The 14502-nt window shown below is 42.7% G+C and overlaps 1 protein-coding gene across 1 annotated transcript in view; it reads right to left on the reverse strand.

Moving 5' to 3' along the window:
- Positions 1-3165: 3165 nt before the first annotated feature.
- LOC119379175 (Fanconi anemia group I protein) overlaps positions 3166-14502 on the reverse strand; it is a 74067-nt gene continuing 62730 nt past the window's right edge. The window contains exons 28-31 of the mRNA XM_037648381.2: positions 8189-8248; positions 7989-8084; positions 7817-7924; positions 3166-3408 (exon numbers count right to left, since the gene is read on the reverse strand). Coding sequence (XP_037504309.1) covers positions 3298-3408; positions 7817-7924; positions 7989-8084; positions 8189-8248 — 375 coding nt within the window. The 3' untranslated portion in view covers positions 3166-3297. The remainder of the gene's footprint in view (positions 3409-7816; positions 7925-7988; positions 8085-8188; positions 8249-14502) is intronic.

Here is a 14502-nt window from a genome sequence, read left to right on the forward strand (position 1 = left end):
AATTGGGACACGAAGGGTTGGAACGATAAAGGAGTAGGCGTGCTGGAGTGATCAGAATATTGAGCTGAATGGCTTGGAGTGTGTGTTTGGGCAGGGAGGCAAGGACTAAGATAAACTAACGTATTTCTAATGAAGAAACATAAAATAAAGAAAGAAAAAGAAGACGGGGAATTGAAGACAAAATTGAGAAAAGAAGTAAGAAACGAGCATGAGAGGTTACGCTTGTTAGTTCCGCCTCAGCTGAAGCACCTAAAATTATTGTGGGCTCCAGAACACTGTGTGCTAAAATTAAATGAAATGGCCGATTCCTTAGCGTGATCATCGCTGGATGGCCCAATAATTAAGGTTCTTCCAGTAGTAAAATATATAACAGCAACCAGATATAGAAAACTAGCAATTCACACAGATAGGATGGAATCAATAACAACGTGGACGAAATATCAGCACCTAAAGTTTCCACGGAAGTCTCAATCGATCGCCAGATTTCAATGCCATGTGATGTGTCCCCCCCATTAGACCTATATTTACACAAAGCTGGTCTGATATCGCCCCTCTTGTATTTTTTTGTCATGTCACAGATATTCATTTATTAGAAAAAGACTTCTCACTACTTCGCTTTCAAATATAGGCTTAAACTTAACTGCAGAAATTGTACTAAGTTTCGGTGCCTCAGCTTTAGGATACTGCCACAGGAATGCCTTTGATGTGGTATGTAATTTCATTCAAGCTACGAAACATACACCATTTAAAATCTAACAAATCTATTAGAAATTGTTCTGATAAGGTTAATACGGCAGCCTGGTCTACTAGAGCAATCGCACAGTCATTGCAGTATTTATTTGATATATTACCTATTATTACCTTTTTAGTTATTTTTTTTATTATTCAACATTGTTCAAATTATCTTCTAAATATTAAACAACAAATTCTTGGCCAATCACCCAGAGTGGGTATGTGCCATAGTGTTGAAGGAACAAACAAACAAACAAAAGCACGAGAGGCGACATGGCTGGGAGAGAGAAGGGCAGAGCGCTTGGAACGAGAAGAGGCGCGACGGAGCGGTGGCAGACGCACGGTGTTAGCCCGAAGTCCGCTAGCAGAGCTCCTGGCAAGGACGTGCCCCAGTTTTCGCAGCAACGCCTTGTGAGCCAACGTTTATGGAACCAGGTTGCCGTGAGCTGCGGGACGCGACTCGGAGTGCGACCAGCTCGGCCGAGCAACGTCATCCTCGTGAGGACGCGCCAGATGTCCTGCGGCTACGCTCCGTAGGCAGTGCACCAGGACGAGCGGTACAGCCGCTGCGAGGACACGACGGTGCAGCTGATGGCCAAGCACCAGCGACGCGACAAGCCTTCTTATGACTTGACACTGAAGCCGCAGTTGCGTCAAGACAACGTCTCTGACGGACTGTAAAGACGACGTCTTGTATATAGTAAGCGTGTGTTATAGCATATTTTGAGCGTTTTTTGCTGCTTCGGTTTTGCTTATTAGAGTTTGTTCGCTTTAAAGAATTTTTCGTGCTCCTCACCGTTCCTTTTTCGTATTCCATCTATAGAGACCACGACACCAACATTTAAAAAGAAAAGAAAAATCATCTGCCCTGCTTCCATTTCCATTCTTGAGAAATGGGCTTGCCTACATGTTATGTCATAATGTTAAGTGGATAATGTTATGTCATGCCGATAATTTACAAAGGTGATCGCTAATAGAATCGGAACCACAATAGAATTCAATTAACCGAATAACCAAGCAGGGTTCTGTAAAGCCTACTTGACAACAGACCATATTTACACTATAAATCTATAGATAACAAGAAAGCATTTGATTCAGTCAAAACCTCATCAGTCATACAGGTGTTACGAAATCAGGGTGCAGGGGGGTTTTATATGTGACTAGTCACATATAAAAATGCTGCAAGATATCTACAACAGGTCCACAAGAAAGCAATAAAATCCACAAAAAGAAGAGCGTAAGGCAGGGACATATGATCTCTCCAATGCTATTCACTGTGTGTTTACAGAAATTATGCAGGGCCCTGGATTAGAAACAGTTGGGGATAAGAATTAATGGAGAATACCTTCGTAACCTGCGATTCACTGATGACATTGCCTTGCTAAAGTAGCACAGGAGATCAATGGCAAAGCCTGCTCACTGGATTGGACAGGCAAAGCAAAATGGTGGGTCTAGAAATCAATATGCAGAAAACGAAAGTAATGTACAACAATCTCAAAAGAGAACAGCAGTGTGCGATAGGAAGCGAGGCACTAGAAGTGGCAAAGAGAATACATCTACTTAGAGCAGGTAGTGGCCACAGATCTGAACCAACAGTAATTGGGGATGTATCAAAGTATGGTTAATCTGGAGCAGCAGGTCACCATCATCATTAGCAGTCATTTTATGTCCGCTGCACAATGATGGCCTCTCCGAAAAACCTGCAGGTGACTTGGAATTGCACAGGTGTATGAGTATTAAACCCAGTAGCACATGCATTCACACCTAGTAATAGTGGGGCTGACTACCATGGGGAAAAAAAGAGGGGCAATGCAGAGTACATTTGTGATAATTATCATTTCCTGCTGCTGCAGCCTATTGATTCTACTGCAAAACAAAGGCCTCTCCCAGTGATGTCCTTGACACCTCTCTTGTGGTAACTAACCCTATCCAATGCTTCAAAATTTGCTCATTTCACCTTGCCTCCTGATTCTCTGCCATCCTTGACTGCTATTTCATTTGCTTGCCCTGCTACACTATTGCAGGGCATGTGAGTGAAACATTATTGCCTGCACACTAAAGCAGAATTGAAAAGTTATTTGGTGACAATGTAAGCCTTGTAACATGTGTTGAAGGTAGCATAGGACAACAACATGGGTGTGCACACCAAAATTTAAAAGTGTCAAATGGCAAGACACACAATAACAGAGTGTTCCAGTAATTAGGAACATGAAAAATTAAGGTAAATTTACACTATTTAAGATGGAAATCGATGTACATTGCACCAAGTCTTGTAAACCATTTGTATCAGTGTAGCTTTAAAGAACAGCATTGTAAAACCACCTTTGGCTACACTGACTAACAATGTAATTTCAGGAACAATTGTATAGACCATAATATCTATAAGACCATAATAACAATCGCAGCACAAGAGTTCCCTCCAGTACTGCCAGTAAAAAACTCTACAGTGAATTCAATATACTCACATCAGTGAAAGTTCGACATGAAATATTACCCAGTTCACTTTTATAAAAGCATTTATATTGAATATCTACATATTACTGTTCATATGCTACAATGCAACAGTTACTTCTTGCTTCCTGGGGCTTTACGGAGCCGTTTGCTTTTTGGTTTTGCTGTACCAGACCTTGGTGCTGAACAGCTGCCTGTAGATGCCACGCTTGCGTTGTCCTCATCCTGGGACAGACACATGCACACGAGTAACTTTTCTCGATACTAGACATAGGTCTCAGCAGCACCGCAGTACACAGTCACACTGCTCCAAGAACTTTCTTGGTTATGTGTTTCTAGCTAGTAAACCACCAAACCATTCAATAAAAACCGAAACAGCACCCCAGCTCATTGGTGAACACAGATGAAATTGCCAGGCCATTGCACCTATGACTTAATTATATGGCACAATGACCACATGTGCCTACTTGTTATTTTAATTACGTAGTTTCCACATACAGTTTACCTATCATACAGTTTTCACCCATATGACCACAATAAGGACTACATTTTTCATCCCTTCTTTAGATGCACTAAAGAAAATCAATAAAAACAATTATGACCACTGGTTTTTCAAGCACACAAAGCACTGAATTTAACCTTATTAGACAAGCTGTAAGATTTCATTTGATTTGAAGCAACTCATTTTTTTAGGGCCTTCCATATATTCTAGGGGGGTAAAAGTAAAACAGAAGAAGGCTACTTAAACCTGCAAATATGCTTTTAAGTGTTTGTTGTACTTCTTTAAACAGTATTTCAATGATGAAAGTAAAAGAGTAGATGGCACATAGTGAATCACTACAGAGACCTCAAATTTCAGCACACATAAGAAGTGAGCACTTGGCAGCTGTCTGAAACTGTAAAGTTTGCCTCACCTTTCAAAGTTGTTTGCTTGTTCTTTCACTGTATCAGTAATGCATAAGTCAATAGTATCTCATGAGTAGGGCTCCGTGTTTTCAGAGGTTATTCTTCTTGAAATTTGGAGGGTGTTTTTCGGAGTTTATTTCTTGGCGGAAATTCGGCATTTATCAGAGTTTAGTATTCATAAATCCCCAATTGTCCGAAATTCCGGTTCATTTTGCATTAATTCTCAATACCCCCAATACCTTAGATGAAATTATAGCTGAACACGAGAACATCAGAACACACGAAGCATATTTTAGTTGTCTGGAAGGTTTGAACACACAAACACATATACAGAAAAGCACAAATACTAGAATACAAAACACCTACGTCTGTGTGTATTACAACCTTAAAGGGACACTAAAGGCAAATGTTAAGACGACGTTGATTGTTGAAACAGCTTTCCAGAAACCTCGTAGTGCTTGTTTCGTGCTAAGGAAATGCTTATTTCGAATAAGAATCACGTTTTAGTGGTCTGCACAGCGTTAACGCACTTCAAATCGGGCGCCTGAAAAGGCCTCCTGATGTAGCATTTGCCTTGCCCAACATTGCCCACCTTTACTGCCCGGCAGCCTACGCTGTGGTTTCTGCTCTGACATCACACAACATCACATGGACACGGCATTTTGTCGAATTTTCCGTTAGAGCGACTTTCATGAACGTGCAAGGCACACACAGCAGTACGTGATAACAAAACTGCCACTGAAACGCAACCGCGCAAGCGGAGCGCAGCCCTGGCGAAAACAGAACTTGTGCACAACCTGCGCCGTTCTCCACTGTAACGTCAAGTTCTTTTTTCTATGAATCAAAGGGGAACGCACAAGCAGCATTTTATCACATCTTGCAATGCTCGGAGTGTTCTTTTTTATCATACGTAGCTTGAATACTAGTGATAATTTGTACTTGGGACTCTTTTGACGTCATCAGGCTCGTTCCAAAATGTCCCACTGGTGGCGCATGGTGTCCTACATTTATCGTAATTTCTCAATTACTAGAGCACTGCTATTGATAATATTGATGTTTCAAACGTTCTCAAACACTGACCTTTCACTCTGACATAAATTTTTATTTGCCTTTAGTGCCTTTAAAGCTCGTTGTAATAGATGCAAGCATACTTTATGAGGTCCATATCTTCGAAGTCGTCTGGTGGGCCCCAGTGCTGCCAGCAGACCGTATGTCAAGATGTCGTCTCGCGTTCCCGGGGGCTCTACATACATTAACGTGTCTCGCTCCGCGCGCGGCAAGCCCTTTGTGAAATGTGCGATGGGTGCAGTCTACGAGATACTGCTGACGTGAGGTAATGTTTATATCAGCAAAACCGGCCGATGTATCAACGACCTCTTAGAACACGCCCTTTCTATGAAGAATGAAACAGGGTCATATCGGCTATTAAAATCGGAGTTTATCGGATAAATCCAAATTGTCAAAAATTATAGTGACAAGTGTTTATCGGATTTTTTTCAGATTTATACGAAAACACGGAGCCCTACTCATGAGGCATATTACAGAAATCAATCTGAAATTGCTGAGCTCACTCAGATTGCCCATTATAATTTGTTTGTTTTCAGTGAGCAGTGGATTCAAAAGATGGTACCGTATTTACTCGCATAATGATCGCACTTTTTTTAAAAAAAAATTGACGCAAATTTCGGGGTGCGATCATTACGCGGGGTAAATTTTCCGCAAAATATTTTGAGCACCGAAAACGCGAACAAGTCGCATATCGGAATTCTTACGATAGCTATCATGAACAAAACAAAAATTAAAGTAGAGTCTTTGTAATAAATGCACACATTACGCAGGAACTACATGCATTGCATATTGCCCTTTATTTTTTTTATTCACTGACCCCCTAACTTTCATTCAGAGTTTGAAGCGTCACTGGCGTCAGTGTCGTCGCCGCTCGATTCCCTGTCGGAACCGGCAGTGTCATCGCAGTCGCACAGAAGGTTATCTTCCGTTCTGTCGAGCGCGTTAGATACGCCTGTCTTCTTGAAGCTGTTGGCAACAGTTTTGCTCTTGCCAGTTTTGGTTTCGCGGAAAGCCCGGCGCGTGCTGTTGGTAGCCATGAGCTTCTCACGCTGATTTTTCCAATACCTAATTCTGATTTCGTCGACACCGAAATGCCTGCCAGCAGCACGGTTGCCGTGCTCGAGCGCGCAATCAACTGCCTTCAACTTAAACACGCAGTGAAACTCGCGTATCGCCCCATCGTGAACCGGCACTCAAACAAGCCCACGAGGCACATCTCGACAACGTTTCCTCTTGCTGTCATGAAACGTTTAAGAAAAGCCGCAGCGCCTCACATCGCTGCTTCACAAGAAGGGCTACCTCACACGACGACGATGTTGACATTGCAGCAAGCTACCACAAATGCAGCAAGCTACCACCGAAACATCAAAACGAACCGTCGATCAAAATTAACGACAAAATACGGCCGCTGCCTCGCTCTCCGCGTGAGATGGGGCTGTAAAGAAGGTAGTCTATAACTTGCATTCCTTGTTGAAGTACGCGCCGATTGGAAGCATCAAGAGCAAATTGCAACCGAAGCGAGGATCGGTGATGCTGCCATGTTGCCGGAAATCGTCACACTCACTTCCGGGCGACAAGCGATTTTTTTGGTTTCCCAAAAACCTGCGACGCGACAAGCGACGGCGATGGATGGCCCTCCGCGACAGCAAATCCCTGTCACTCGTCTCCGTCGCTCGAAAATCGCGTGCATGCGGTTGGGCCTTAACACTGCGGGATATCAAAACCACGTGATCAAAGCAAACATGGCGGCTGGCGGAGCTAAGCGAACGCCTTTTTTCTTGTAAGTCATGGAGGTCGTGAGTGCGTCATGCGCGCCAAAACAGTTTCTTCCGTCGAAATAATGAATTATTTCGTTTAAATCGGTAAATTTGCGGCAACAGCATAGCCATGTTTAAAGGACAGAAACAGAGATGGGCGCGTTCAGCTGCCACAGACGTAGAAACACATGGCGGGCATGTGGTGAAAACTACGGCATTTGTCTTTACTGCTATCCTAATACCGCACGCTTCCGCCAAGGGTGGGCAAAAATTAGGAATTTGTTTGGTGCATGCAGTTCACTTGGTGAGTCTTGAAGAGCCACTTACGTAACGTTCGACAGATGGTAAACATGATGATCATCAGCTAGACTTGGCACACGACATATCGCTGCGGCAAGTTCGGGGTGCGATTATTACGCGGGGAAAAAAAATCGAATTTTGACGACAAAATTTAGGGGTGCGATCATTACGCGAGTGCGATCATTATGCGAGTAAATACGGTAATTTTTTAAAGAAAACGCTGCACACCTTTCCCGGCACCCTATTCGTAGCATCCCAGATGTCCCCTTTTATTGTGGGACAGGGGTGGAGGTTGGAATTGGAAGTTTTCAACATCTACTCCCCTCTTTTCTTATTTCTGTGTGTCTTTTTGGCGCATTTGCTGATCTTAGGTTTTGGCAGGAAAGTGCTTCTTGAGATGCTCTGTTTAGGTGCAAAGGTCATGTTAGACCACTGCCATGCGCCATGCTAGAGGTGTAGTTTACCCTTTCTCTCAAGGCGAGGGAATCATCCAAGTGTCGAAAGAAAAGAAGACAGCAGTGCACGCTCCATACTGCAAGATAATACTAACCAAAGTTGTATGCTTAGAGAGTGATAGAGTAAATAACAAAAATGTGCCTTACCGCACTGCCATTGGCTTCTGCAGACTCCTCGAGGCGTGCCTGTACTGTAGCTGAATTAATGCGAAAGTCTCGAGCAGTACTCATCTTCACAAACTCCATCAGGTTAACCTGCAAAGGTAGAACATGCAGGTTCACTCAAGCACATGCCTGAAATGGGCTTAAGTCAACTGACCTTCGACTTCTTCACCAATTGGATGAGCAGCTTCTCATGTTGCTCAATAGCGTAAATCAGAGATGGAATGGTACTTAGTTCCCTAGCAACTGCAGCCTTAAGAAAGGAAAAAATAAAAATAATGTAAGTACAAAAGGGCTACTCAAAAGTATGCAAATCTACTAAAACAAAAGCACTTCTTAGAAGTTATGACATCCCACCTTCTGCACTTCATCTCTTCGTGGTTTTTTCTTTGATGGCTCCCTTTCAGATTCTGCATTCTGTAAAACGGGGTTTGGGGCAAGGATGGAGAATACTTGAGGAAAAGTTCAAAACAATAAATTGATCACAGCAGAAAAAAAAAAAATCATTTAAGGCAAAAAAGAATTATCCAGCAAGGCTGAACTATGACGAAAACACATTAGTCACTTTCATTAATAACAGTCTCCGTCATAGATCATCCTGCAGCTCTGACTTAAAGCTCCAACAATTATCAAGCATCAACGCTACAGGTGTGTTCCTTCCACGAGTGGTTTTTCCCAGATTTTTAGCCATAGTTACCATGCAACACGCCTGTAGCTATGACCACCAGCAGCCAGTGTTGAAGCGGTGGGAAACAAAGTTTTGGTGAGTAAGGAAAGCCCATTTATAAAACAGGTCAAGCAAACAACGTGAATGCATTCCATTTTTTGCCAATAAACAAAAAAATAAGTACCAGCAAAAAAGCCCATTTAATTTAAACTTCCTGTGAACAATACTTACTCATTGCTGATTCTACGAAGACGTAGAATCAGCAATGAGTAAGGTAAAGACACAGTATACTGTACTGATGGGCGACTTTAATGCAAAAGTAGGCAAGAAGCAGGCTGGAGATCATGCAGTTGGGGAATATGGCATTGGCTCTAGAAATGCCAGAGGGGAGTTACTAGTAGAGTTCGCAGAACGCAATAATTTACGGATCTTGAATACCTTCTGCAGAAAACGGACTACTCGTAAGTGGACGTGGAGGAGTCCTAATGGCGAAACTAAAAATGAAATAGACTTCATAATGTGCGACCACCCGGGCATTATACAGGATGTGGAAGTAGTTAACAAGATCCGATGCAGTGACCATAGAATGGTAAGATCTAGAATTCAACTAGACGTGAGGAAGGAACGGCAGAAACTGATACGCAAGAAGCCGATTAATAAACTATCTCTGCGAGGGAAAGTAGAGGAATTCAGAGTTTCACTTCAGAATAGGTATGCGGCTTTAACCGAGGAAACCGACCTTAGCGTTGACGCAATGAATGATAATCTGACTAGTATCATTAAGGAGTGTGCAGTGGAACTCGGGGGTACAGTCGTTAGACAGGACACTGGTAAGCTATCCCAAGAGACGAAAAACCTCATTAAGAAACGTCAAGCTATGAAAGCCTCAAATGCAACAGACAAAATAGAGCTGGCACCGGCAGACGACCCCGAAGCGCCGCCATTACCGGACGCCAGCATTGTTATGGGAGACATGCTGCACGTCTGCCTCGGTCGGTAGTGAGAACGTGCCGACGATGCAGTTCCCAGCTGACGAGGCAACACTCGAACGGCTGCCACTCTCAACAGCAACCGGCAATGGTCAAAAGCACAGAAATATTCACGTTTTCGGTACTGCGCATGGCGAAGAAAACGGAACCGCGCAACTACGAGCAGACGAGCTGTCGGTGAGACCGGAAGTGCTAATATTAATGTTTGTTCGGTGTTTTTAACGCGATAACAGAATATAAACATACATATTATCTACTTATTGAACTCAAAATTAACAACGAAGGTAATAATGAGGGTGTTATCGTGATTATAACATCAGCCAATGGTGGAGCTGCCGACAATCGCGTCATATTTTGCGGACTAATACATCATTTGTCGAGAGAAGAGGGAGCGATTTTCAGCTGACTTTGAGAATTTATTGTAAATTCCAGGCCGTGCGCATCGCTATAATATTTGGCTCGCGTGTTCTCGGGAGCCTCGACTACCGATCGGCAGCGCTTTTTGAGCATGCTCGAAAAGTGTTGCAGGGCCCCTTTAAGATGGCAAGGTCACAACCAATATGGATAGAATAGTTGAGGTAGCGGAAGAGTTCTACAGAGATCTGTACAGCAGCCGAGACAGTCAGGATGATAACGTAAGAAGCAGTAATATCCCAGAGGAATCTGACATCCCACCAGTATTAACAGGAGAAGTAAAGAAAGCCCTAAAGGGAATGCAAAGAGGCAAAGCCGCTGGTGAGGATCAGGTAACATCAGACCTGTTGAAAGACGGAGAGATTATGTTAGAGAAACTGGCCACCCTGTATACGAAGTGTCTCTCGACAGGGAGGATACCAGAATCTTGGAAGAATGCCAACATCATCTTGATCCATAAGAAAGGGGACGTCAAGGACCTGAAAAATTACAGGCCCATCAGCTTACTGTCCGTTGTCTACAAGCTATTCACAAAAGTAATTGCTAACAGAATTAATAAAACATTAGAGTTCAATCAACCAAAGGACCAGGCAGGATTTCGTACAGGCTTCTCAACAATAGACCATATTCATAATATCAATCAGGTGATAGAGAAATGCGCGGAATACAACCAACCTCTATACATAGCCTTCATAGATTACGAGAAGGCATTTGATTCGGTGAAGACATCAGCAGTCATGCAAGCACTGCGGAATCAGGACATCGACAAAGCCTATATAAACATAATGGAAGAAATCTACAGCGCATCCACAGCCACTATAGTCCTTCATAAAGAAAGCGACAGAATCCCAATAAAGAAGGGCGTACGACAGGGAGACACGATCTCTCCAATGCTATTCAACGTGCATTTACAGGAGGTTTTCAGGGCCCTAGATTGGGAAGAATTAGGGATAAGAGTTAATGGAGAGTATCTCAGTAACCTGCGATTCGCTGATGACATTGCATTGATGAGTAACGCGGGAGACGAATTACAGCTCATGATTACTGAACTGGATACGGAAAGTAGAAGAGTAGGTCTGAAAATTAATATGTATAAAACTAAAGTGATGTGGAACAATCTTGGCAGAGAACAGCGCTTTGCGATAGGTGGCGAGACGCTGGAAGTTGTAAAGGAGTACGTCTACTTAGGACAGGTAGTAACCGCGAAGCCGAACCATGAGAGTGAAATAACTAGAAGAATAAGGATGGGATGGGGCTCATTCGGCAAGCATTATCAAATCATGAATGGTAGTCTACCACTATCTCTCAAGAGGAAGGTATATAACAGCTGCATCTTACCGGTACTTACCTACGGAGCAGAAACCTGGAGACTTACAAAGAGGGTTCAACTTAAATTGAGGACGACGCAGCGAGCGATGGAAAGGAAAATGATAGGTGTAACCTTAAGAGACTGGAAGAGAGCAGAGTGGGTCAGGGAACAAACGGGGGTAAAGGATATCATAGTTGAAATTAAGAAGAAGAAATGGATATGGGCCGGGCACGTAGCACGTCGGCAGGATAACCGGTGGTCATTAAGGGTAACTGACTGGATTCCAAGAGAGGGCAAACGCGTGAGGGGAAGACAGAAAATTAGGTGGGTAGATGAGATTAAGAAGTTTGTAGGTATAACGTGGCAACAGAAAGCACAGGACCGGGTTGATTGGCGGAACATGGGAGAGGCCTTTGCCCTGCAGTGGGCGTAGACAGGCTGATGATGATGATGATGAACAATACTGGTCTTTTGGATCCTACAAGTACTTCTATCCAATGAGTGTAACACTATGCTAACATTGAGACTAATAATGAGACTACAACTCCTTTCATATACATCGTTTTTCTGTTACGAATGCACTGGGAAGGCGTTAGACAAATGAGGGTTGTGAAATTAGTGGGACAAATCAAGATTGCTGCACCTAAAAAGGCACCAGTAAGATTTTCATTGCCTAGCTCCTTTCCTTGTTAGAATTAAAGCATATGTTGGTACTGAAACTTGCTCTATAATATGCAGTACAAATGATGAAATATAGCAAAAAAAATTTTTTTTTAAATGTGAAATGGCTCTCAAGCTGAAATTTTCCATTCCACAAGTTTCAAACAAACTAGTAAGACATAGAAACTTGTATTAAATGGAGATTTTTTTTACTGATTTTCTTGAACATGGCTTGAACGTTCTTGAACGTGGCTTGGCTAAAACAAGGCTCTTGCATTTAAGTGCTATTTTAAGCAGCCCAAAGAATGCAAGATAAGCATTCTCACCACTGTATGCCATGGGGGGCACCTAATGTAACTCTAGACATCCAGAAGTTCCCTCTAACAGAAGTTCCCTCTAAACGAATTCAAAGAATTGGTGAATAGTTGAAAGTGATGCTACCCCATGCATCAAACTTATTGCTATGATGTCAAAAGTGCCAGACACTGAGTTAGAGGCTTGATCCCCACTTCCCCATAAGCAGAATAAGTAGTGCTGAGGATGTCCTCAGCTAAAAGCACATCAGTGGAAAGCAGCAGTGGCCCCACAATTTGCCCACTATCTATGACGCCCCTCCAACACCACTTGTAGGTTGTGTAAACAGCATAGCTGTTACGAGCTCACTACAGCAGATTTTGGTGGTGATGTTGTTTGGTGCTGTCACCAGTGTCTGTCACAGCTATTGCACGTAATTAAAGAAAATAAAAAGCAACAAAAAACAACAGCAACTATAACAACAACAATCCGGTTTCGAGTTGAAATTGAACCCAGGCATTCTCTGTGGCGGTCAACTATTCTACCCCAGAGCCAAGCCAGTGCTTGAGTCTGCTTTGAAAACAGCAGGGCTGGGCAAAGATACTTTGAAATTGTATCGCGATACGATACAAGATACTAAGACGAGAAGTATTTGGGATACAGATACAAGATACTGCAACACTGATTGTATCCGATGCGATACATTCCAATTGTATCTTAAGATACTTCGATACATTCTCAAATATGTTAATATATATGTATATCTATACAATGCAGCAATAAACGCTTATGCACACAATTGTTCGCTTGAAAATTTATTAACTGCGACCAATTGTCCTTCATTTGAATGAAAACTCTCTTAGTATATCAAAGGCTTTGTAATTATTGCTGAAGGTATATCAGTTTCATTCCGAAACAACTTATTGGTGTTGTTTTAGCTGCTTAACATGACAGCTCTTTATACATTTCGCTGATAGCGGTTCTTGCTTGTAGCTTTTGTAACTGATGGGAGCTAGTCACTGCCCTGCTTGCAGACCAGCAAGCGGGCTGCCAAGTAGCCATATGAACTTCTATAAGAAGCCTCCGCACGATGGTGCAAATACCGCTGTTACCTTGCCGGTAAACATATTACGGTTTTCGCAATAACGGATCACCGGACAGGTGCACGTCACCACGAACATGTGCAACCCAGAAACGTTTCAGACGCATTGTACAGTTTCGCAAAGCGCTGCAGGACACCGCCGCTATTCGCATTATTGACACTTATACATTCGATTGCCTGGCGATTAGCAACAGTAAAAGGATTCAGGGAAGCCTCAACAACGAAAACAAATATATCTAAGTAAAATAGAAAAGTGGTTCCGTATCAAACACAGCGAATAAGTAGAGAAACACGATACAGGAGATACCCCTAAGAGCTAATAATAATTGTTGCGTTTTACGTTGAAAAACCACGATATGATTATGAGAGACGCTGTATGGAGGGCTCCGGAAATGTTGACCACCTGGGGTTCTAAAACCTATATGTAAGCACACGGGCCTCTACCATTTTCCCTCCATTGAAATCCGGCTATCGTGACCTTCAGGACAGCAGTCAAGCGCCATAAGCACTCGACCATCGCGGCGGGAACCCCTAATAGCTACGATAATTAAATTCAGTGCCTATGGAAAATGGCGCAAAACGACTCTTTGGGACGCTCATGAGAAAAACGGAGCATTTGGCATAACAGTGTTTCTCGCATATCTTTGCCAACGTATTGAAGATGGCACCTAATAATTTACGTTATTATAATGCAAACTCGAATTTGCTAATTTAGTTAGCAATAAGCAGAGTTATCGTTACTGTATACTCCAGGCGCGCCCAGATTATTATATATTTGTTCTCAACATCACCTTTAGATAACAGTAAATTCAAGTGAAATATAAGTATATACACTTATATTCCACTTGAAGAAGAACAGCGGCAGAAATGACGCAGACAGTTAAAACCAGGGGAATAAAGCAGAGAGCTTACATTGGCAGGATGTTAAAGGCATATTGCAGTAAGCAGACCGGCAGAAAAACAAAAACAAAATAGAGACATAGGTAATGTACGGGACAGAAAAGAAGGACAGCTAAGAAATAACTTCTGCTAACAATGAAATTATGATTTTAAAAACTCTTTGAATAAAAGAAAAACAGACGTAAGCCAAGATAGCGTCTGTTAGGTGAATGCTTGTTCTGTTAAATCCAGCATCGGTACAGTTGGTGCTATAGCTGTTGCAACTGCTGGACACAATCACTCCAGTTCTCGCAAGCCTTCAGAAGTCTGTTGCTTGAGCATAGGCGCGCGCAGGGT

The sequence above is a fragment of the Rhipicephalus sanguineus genome, chromosome 1 (assembly GCF_013339695.2).
Source record: "Rhipicephalus sanguineus isolate Rsan-2018 chromosome 1, BIME_Rsan_1.4, whole genome shotgun sequence".
NCBI classification, from domain to species: domain Eukaryota; kingdom Metazoa; phylum Arthropoda; class Arachnida; order Ixodida; family Ixodidae; genus Rhipicephalus; species Rhipicephalus sanguineus.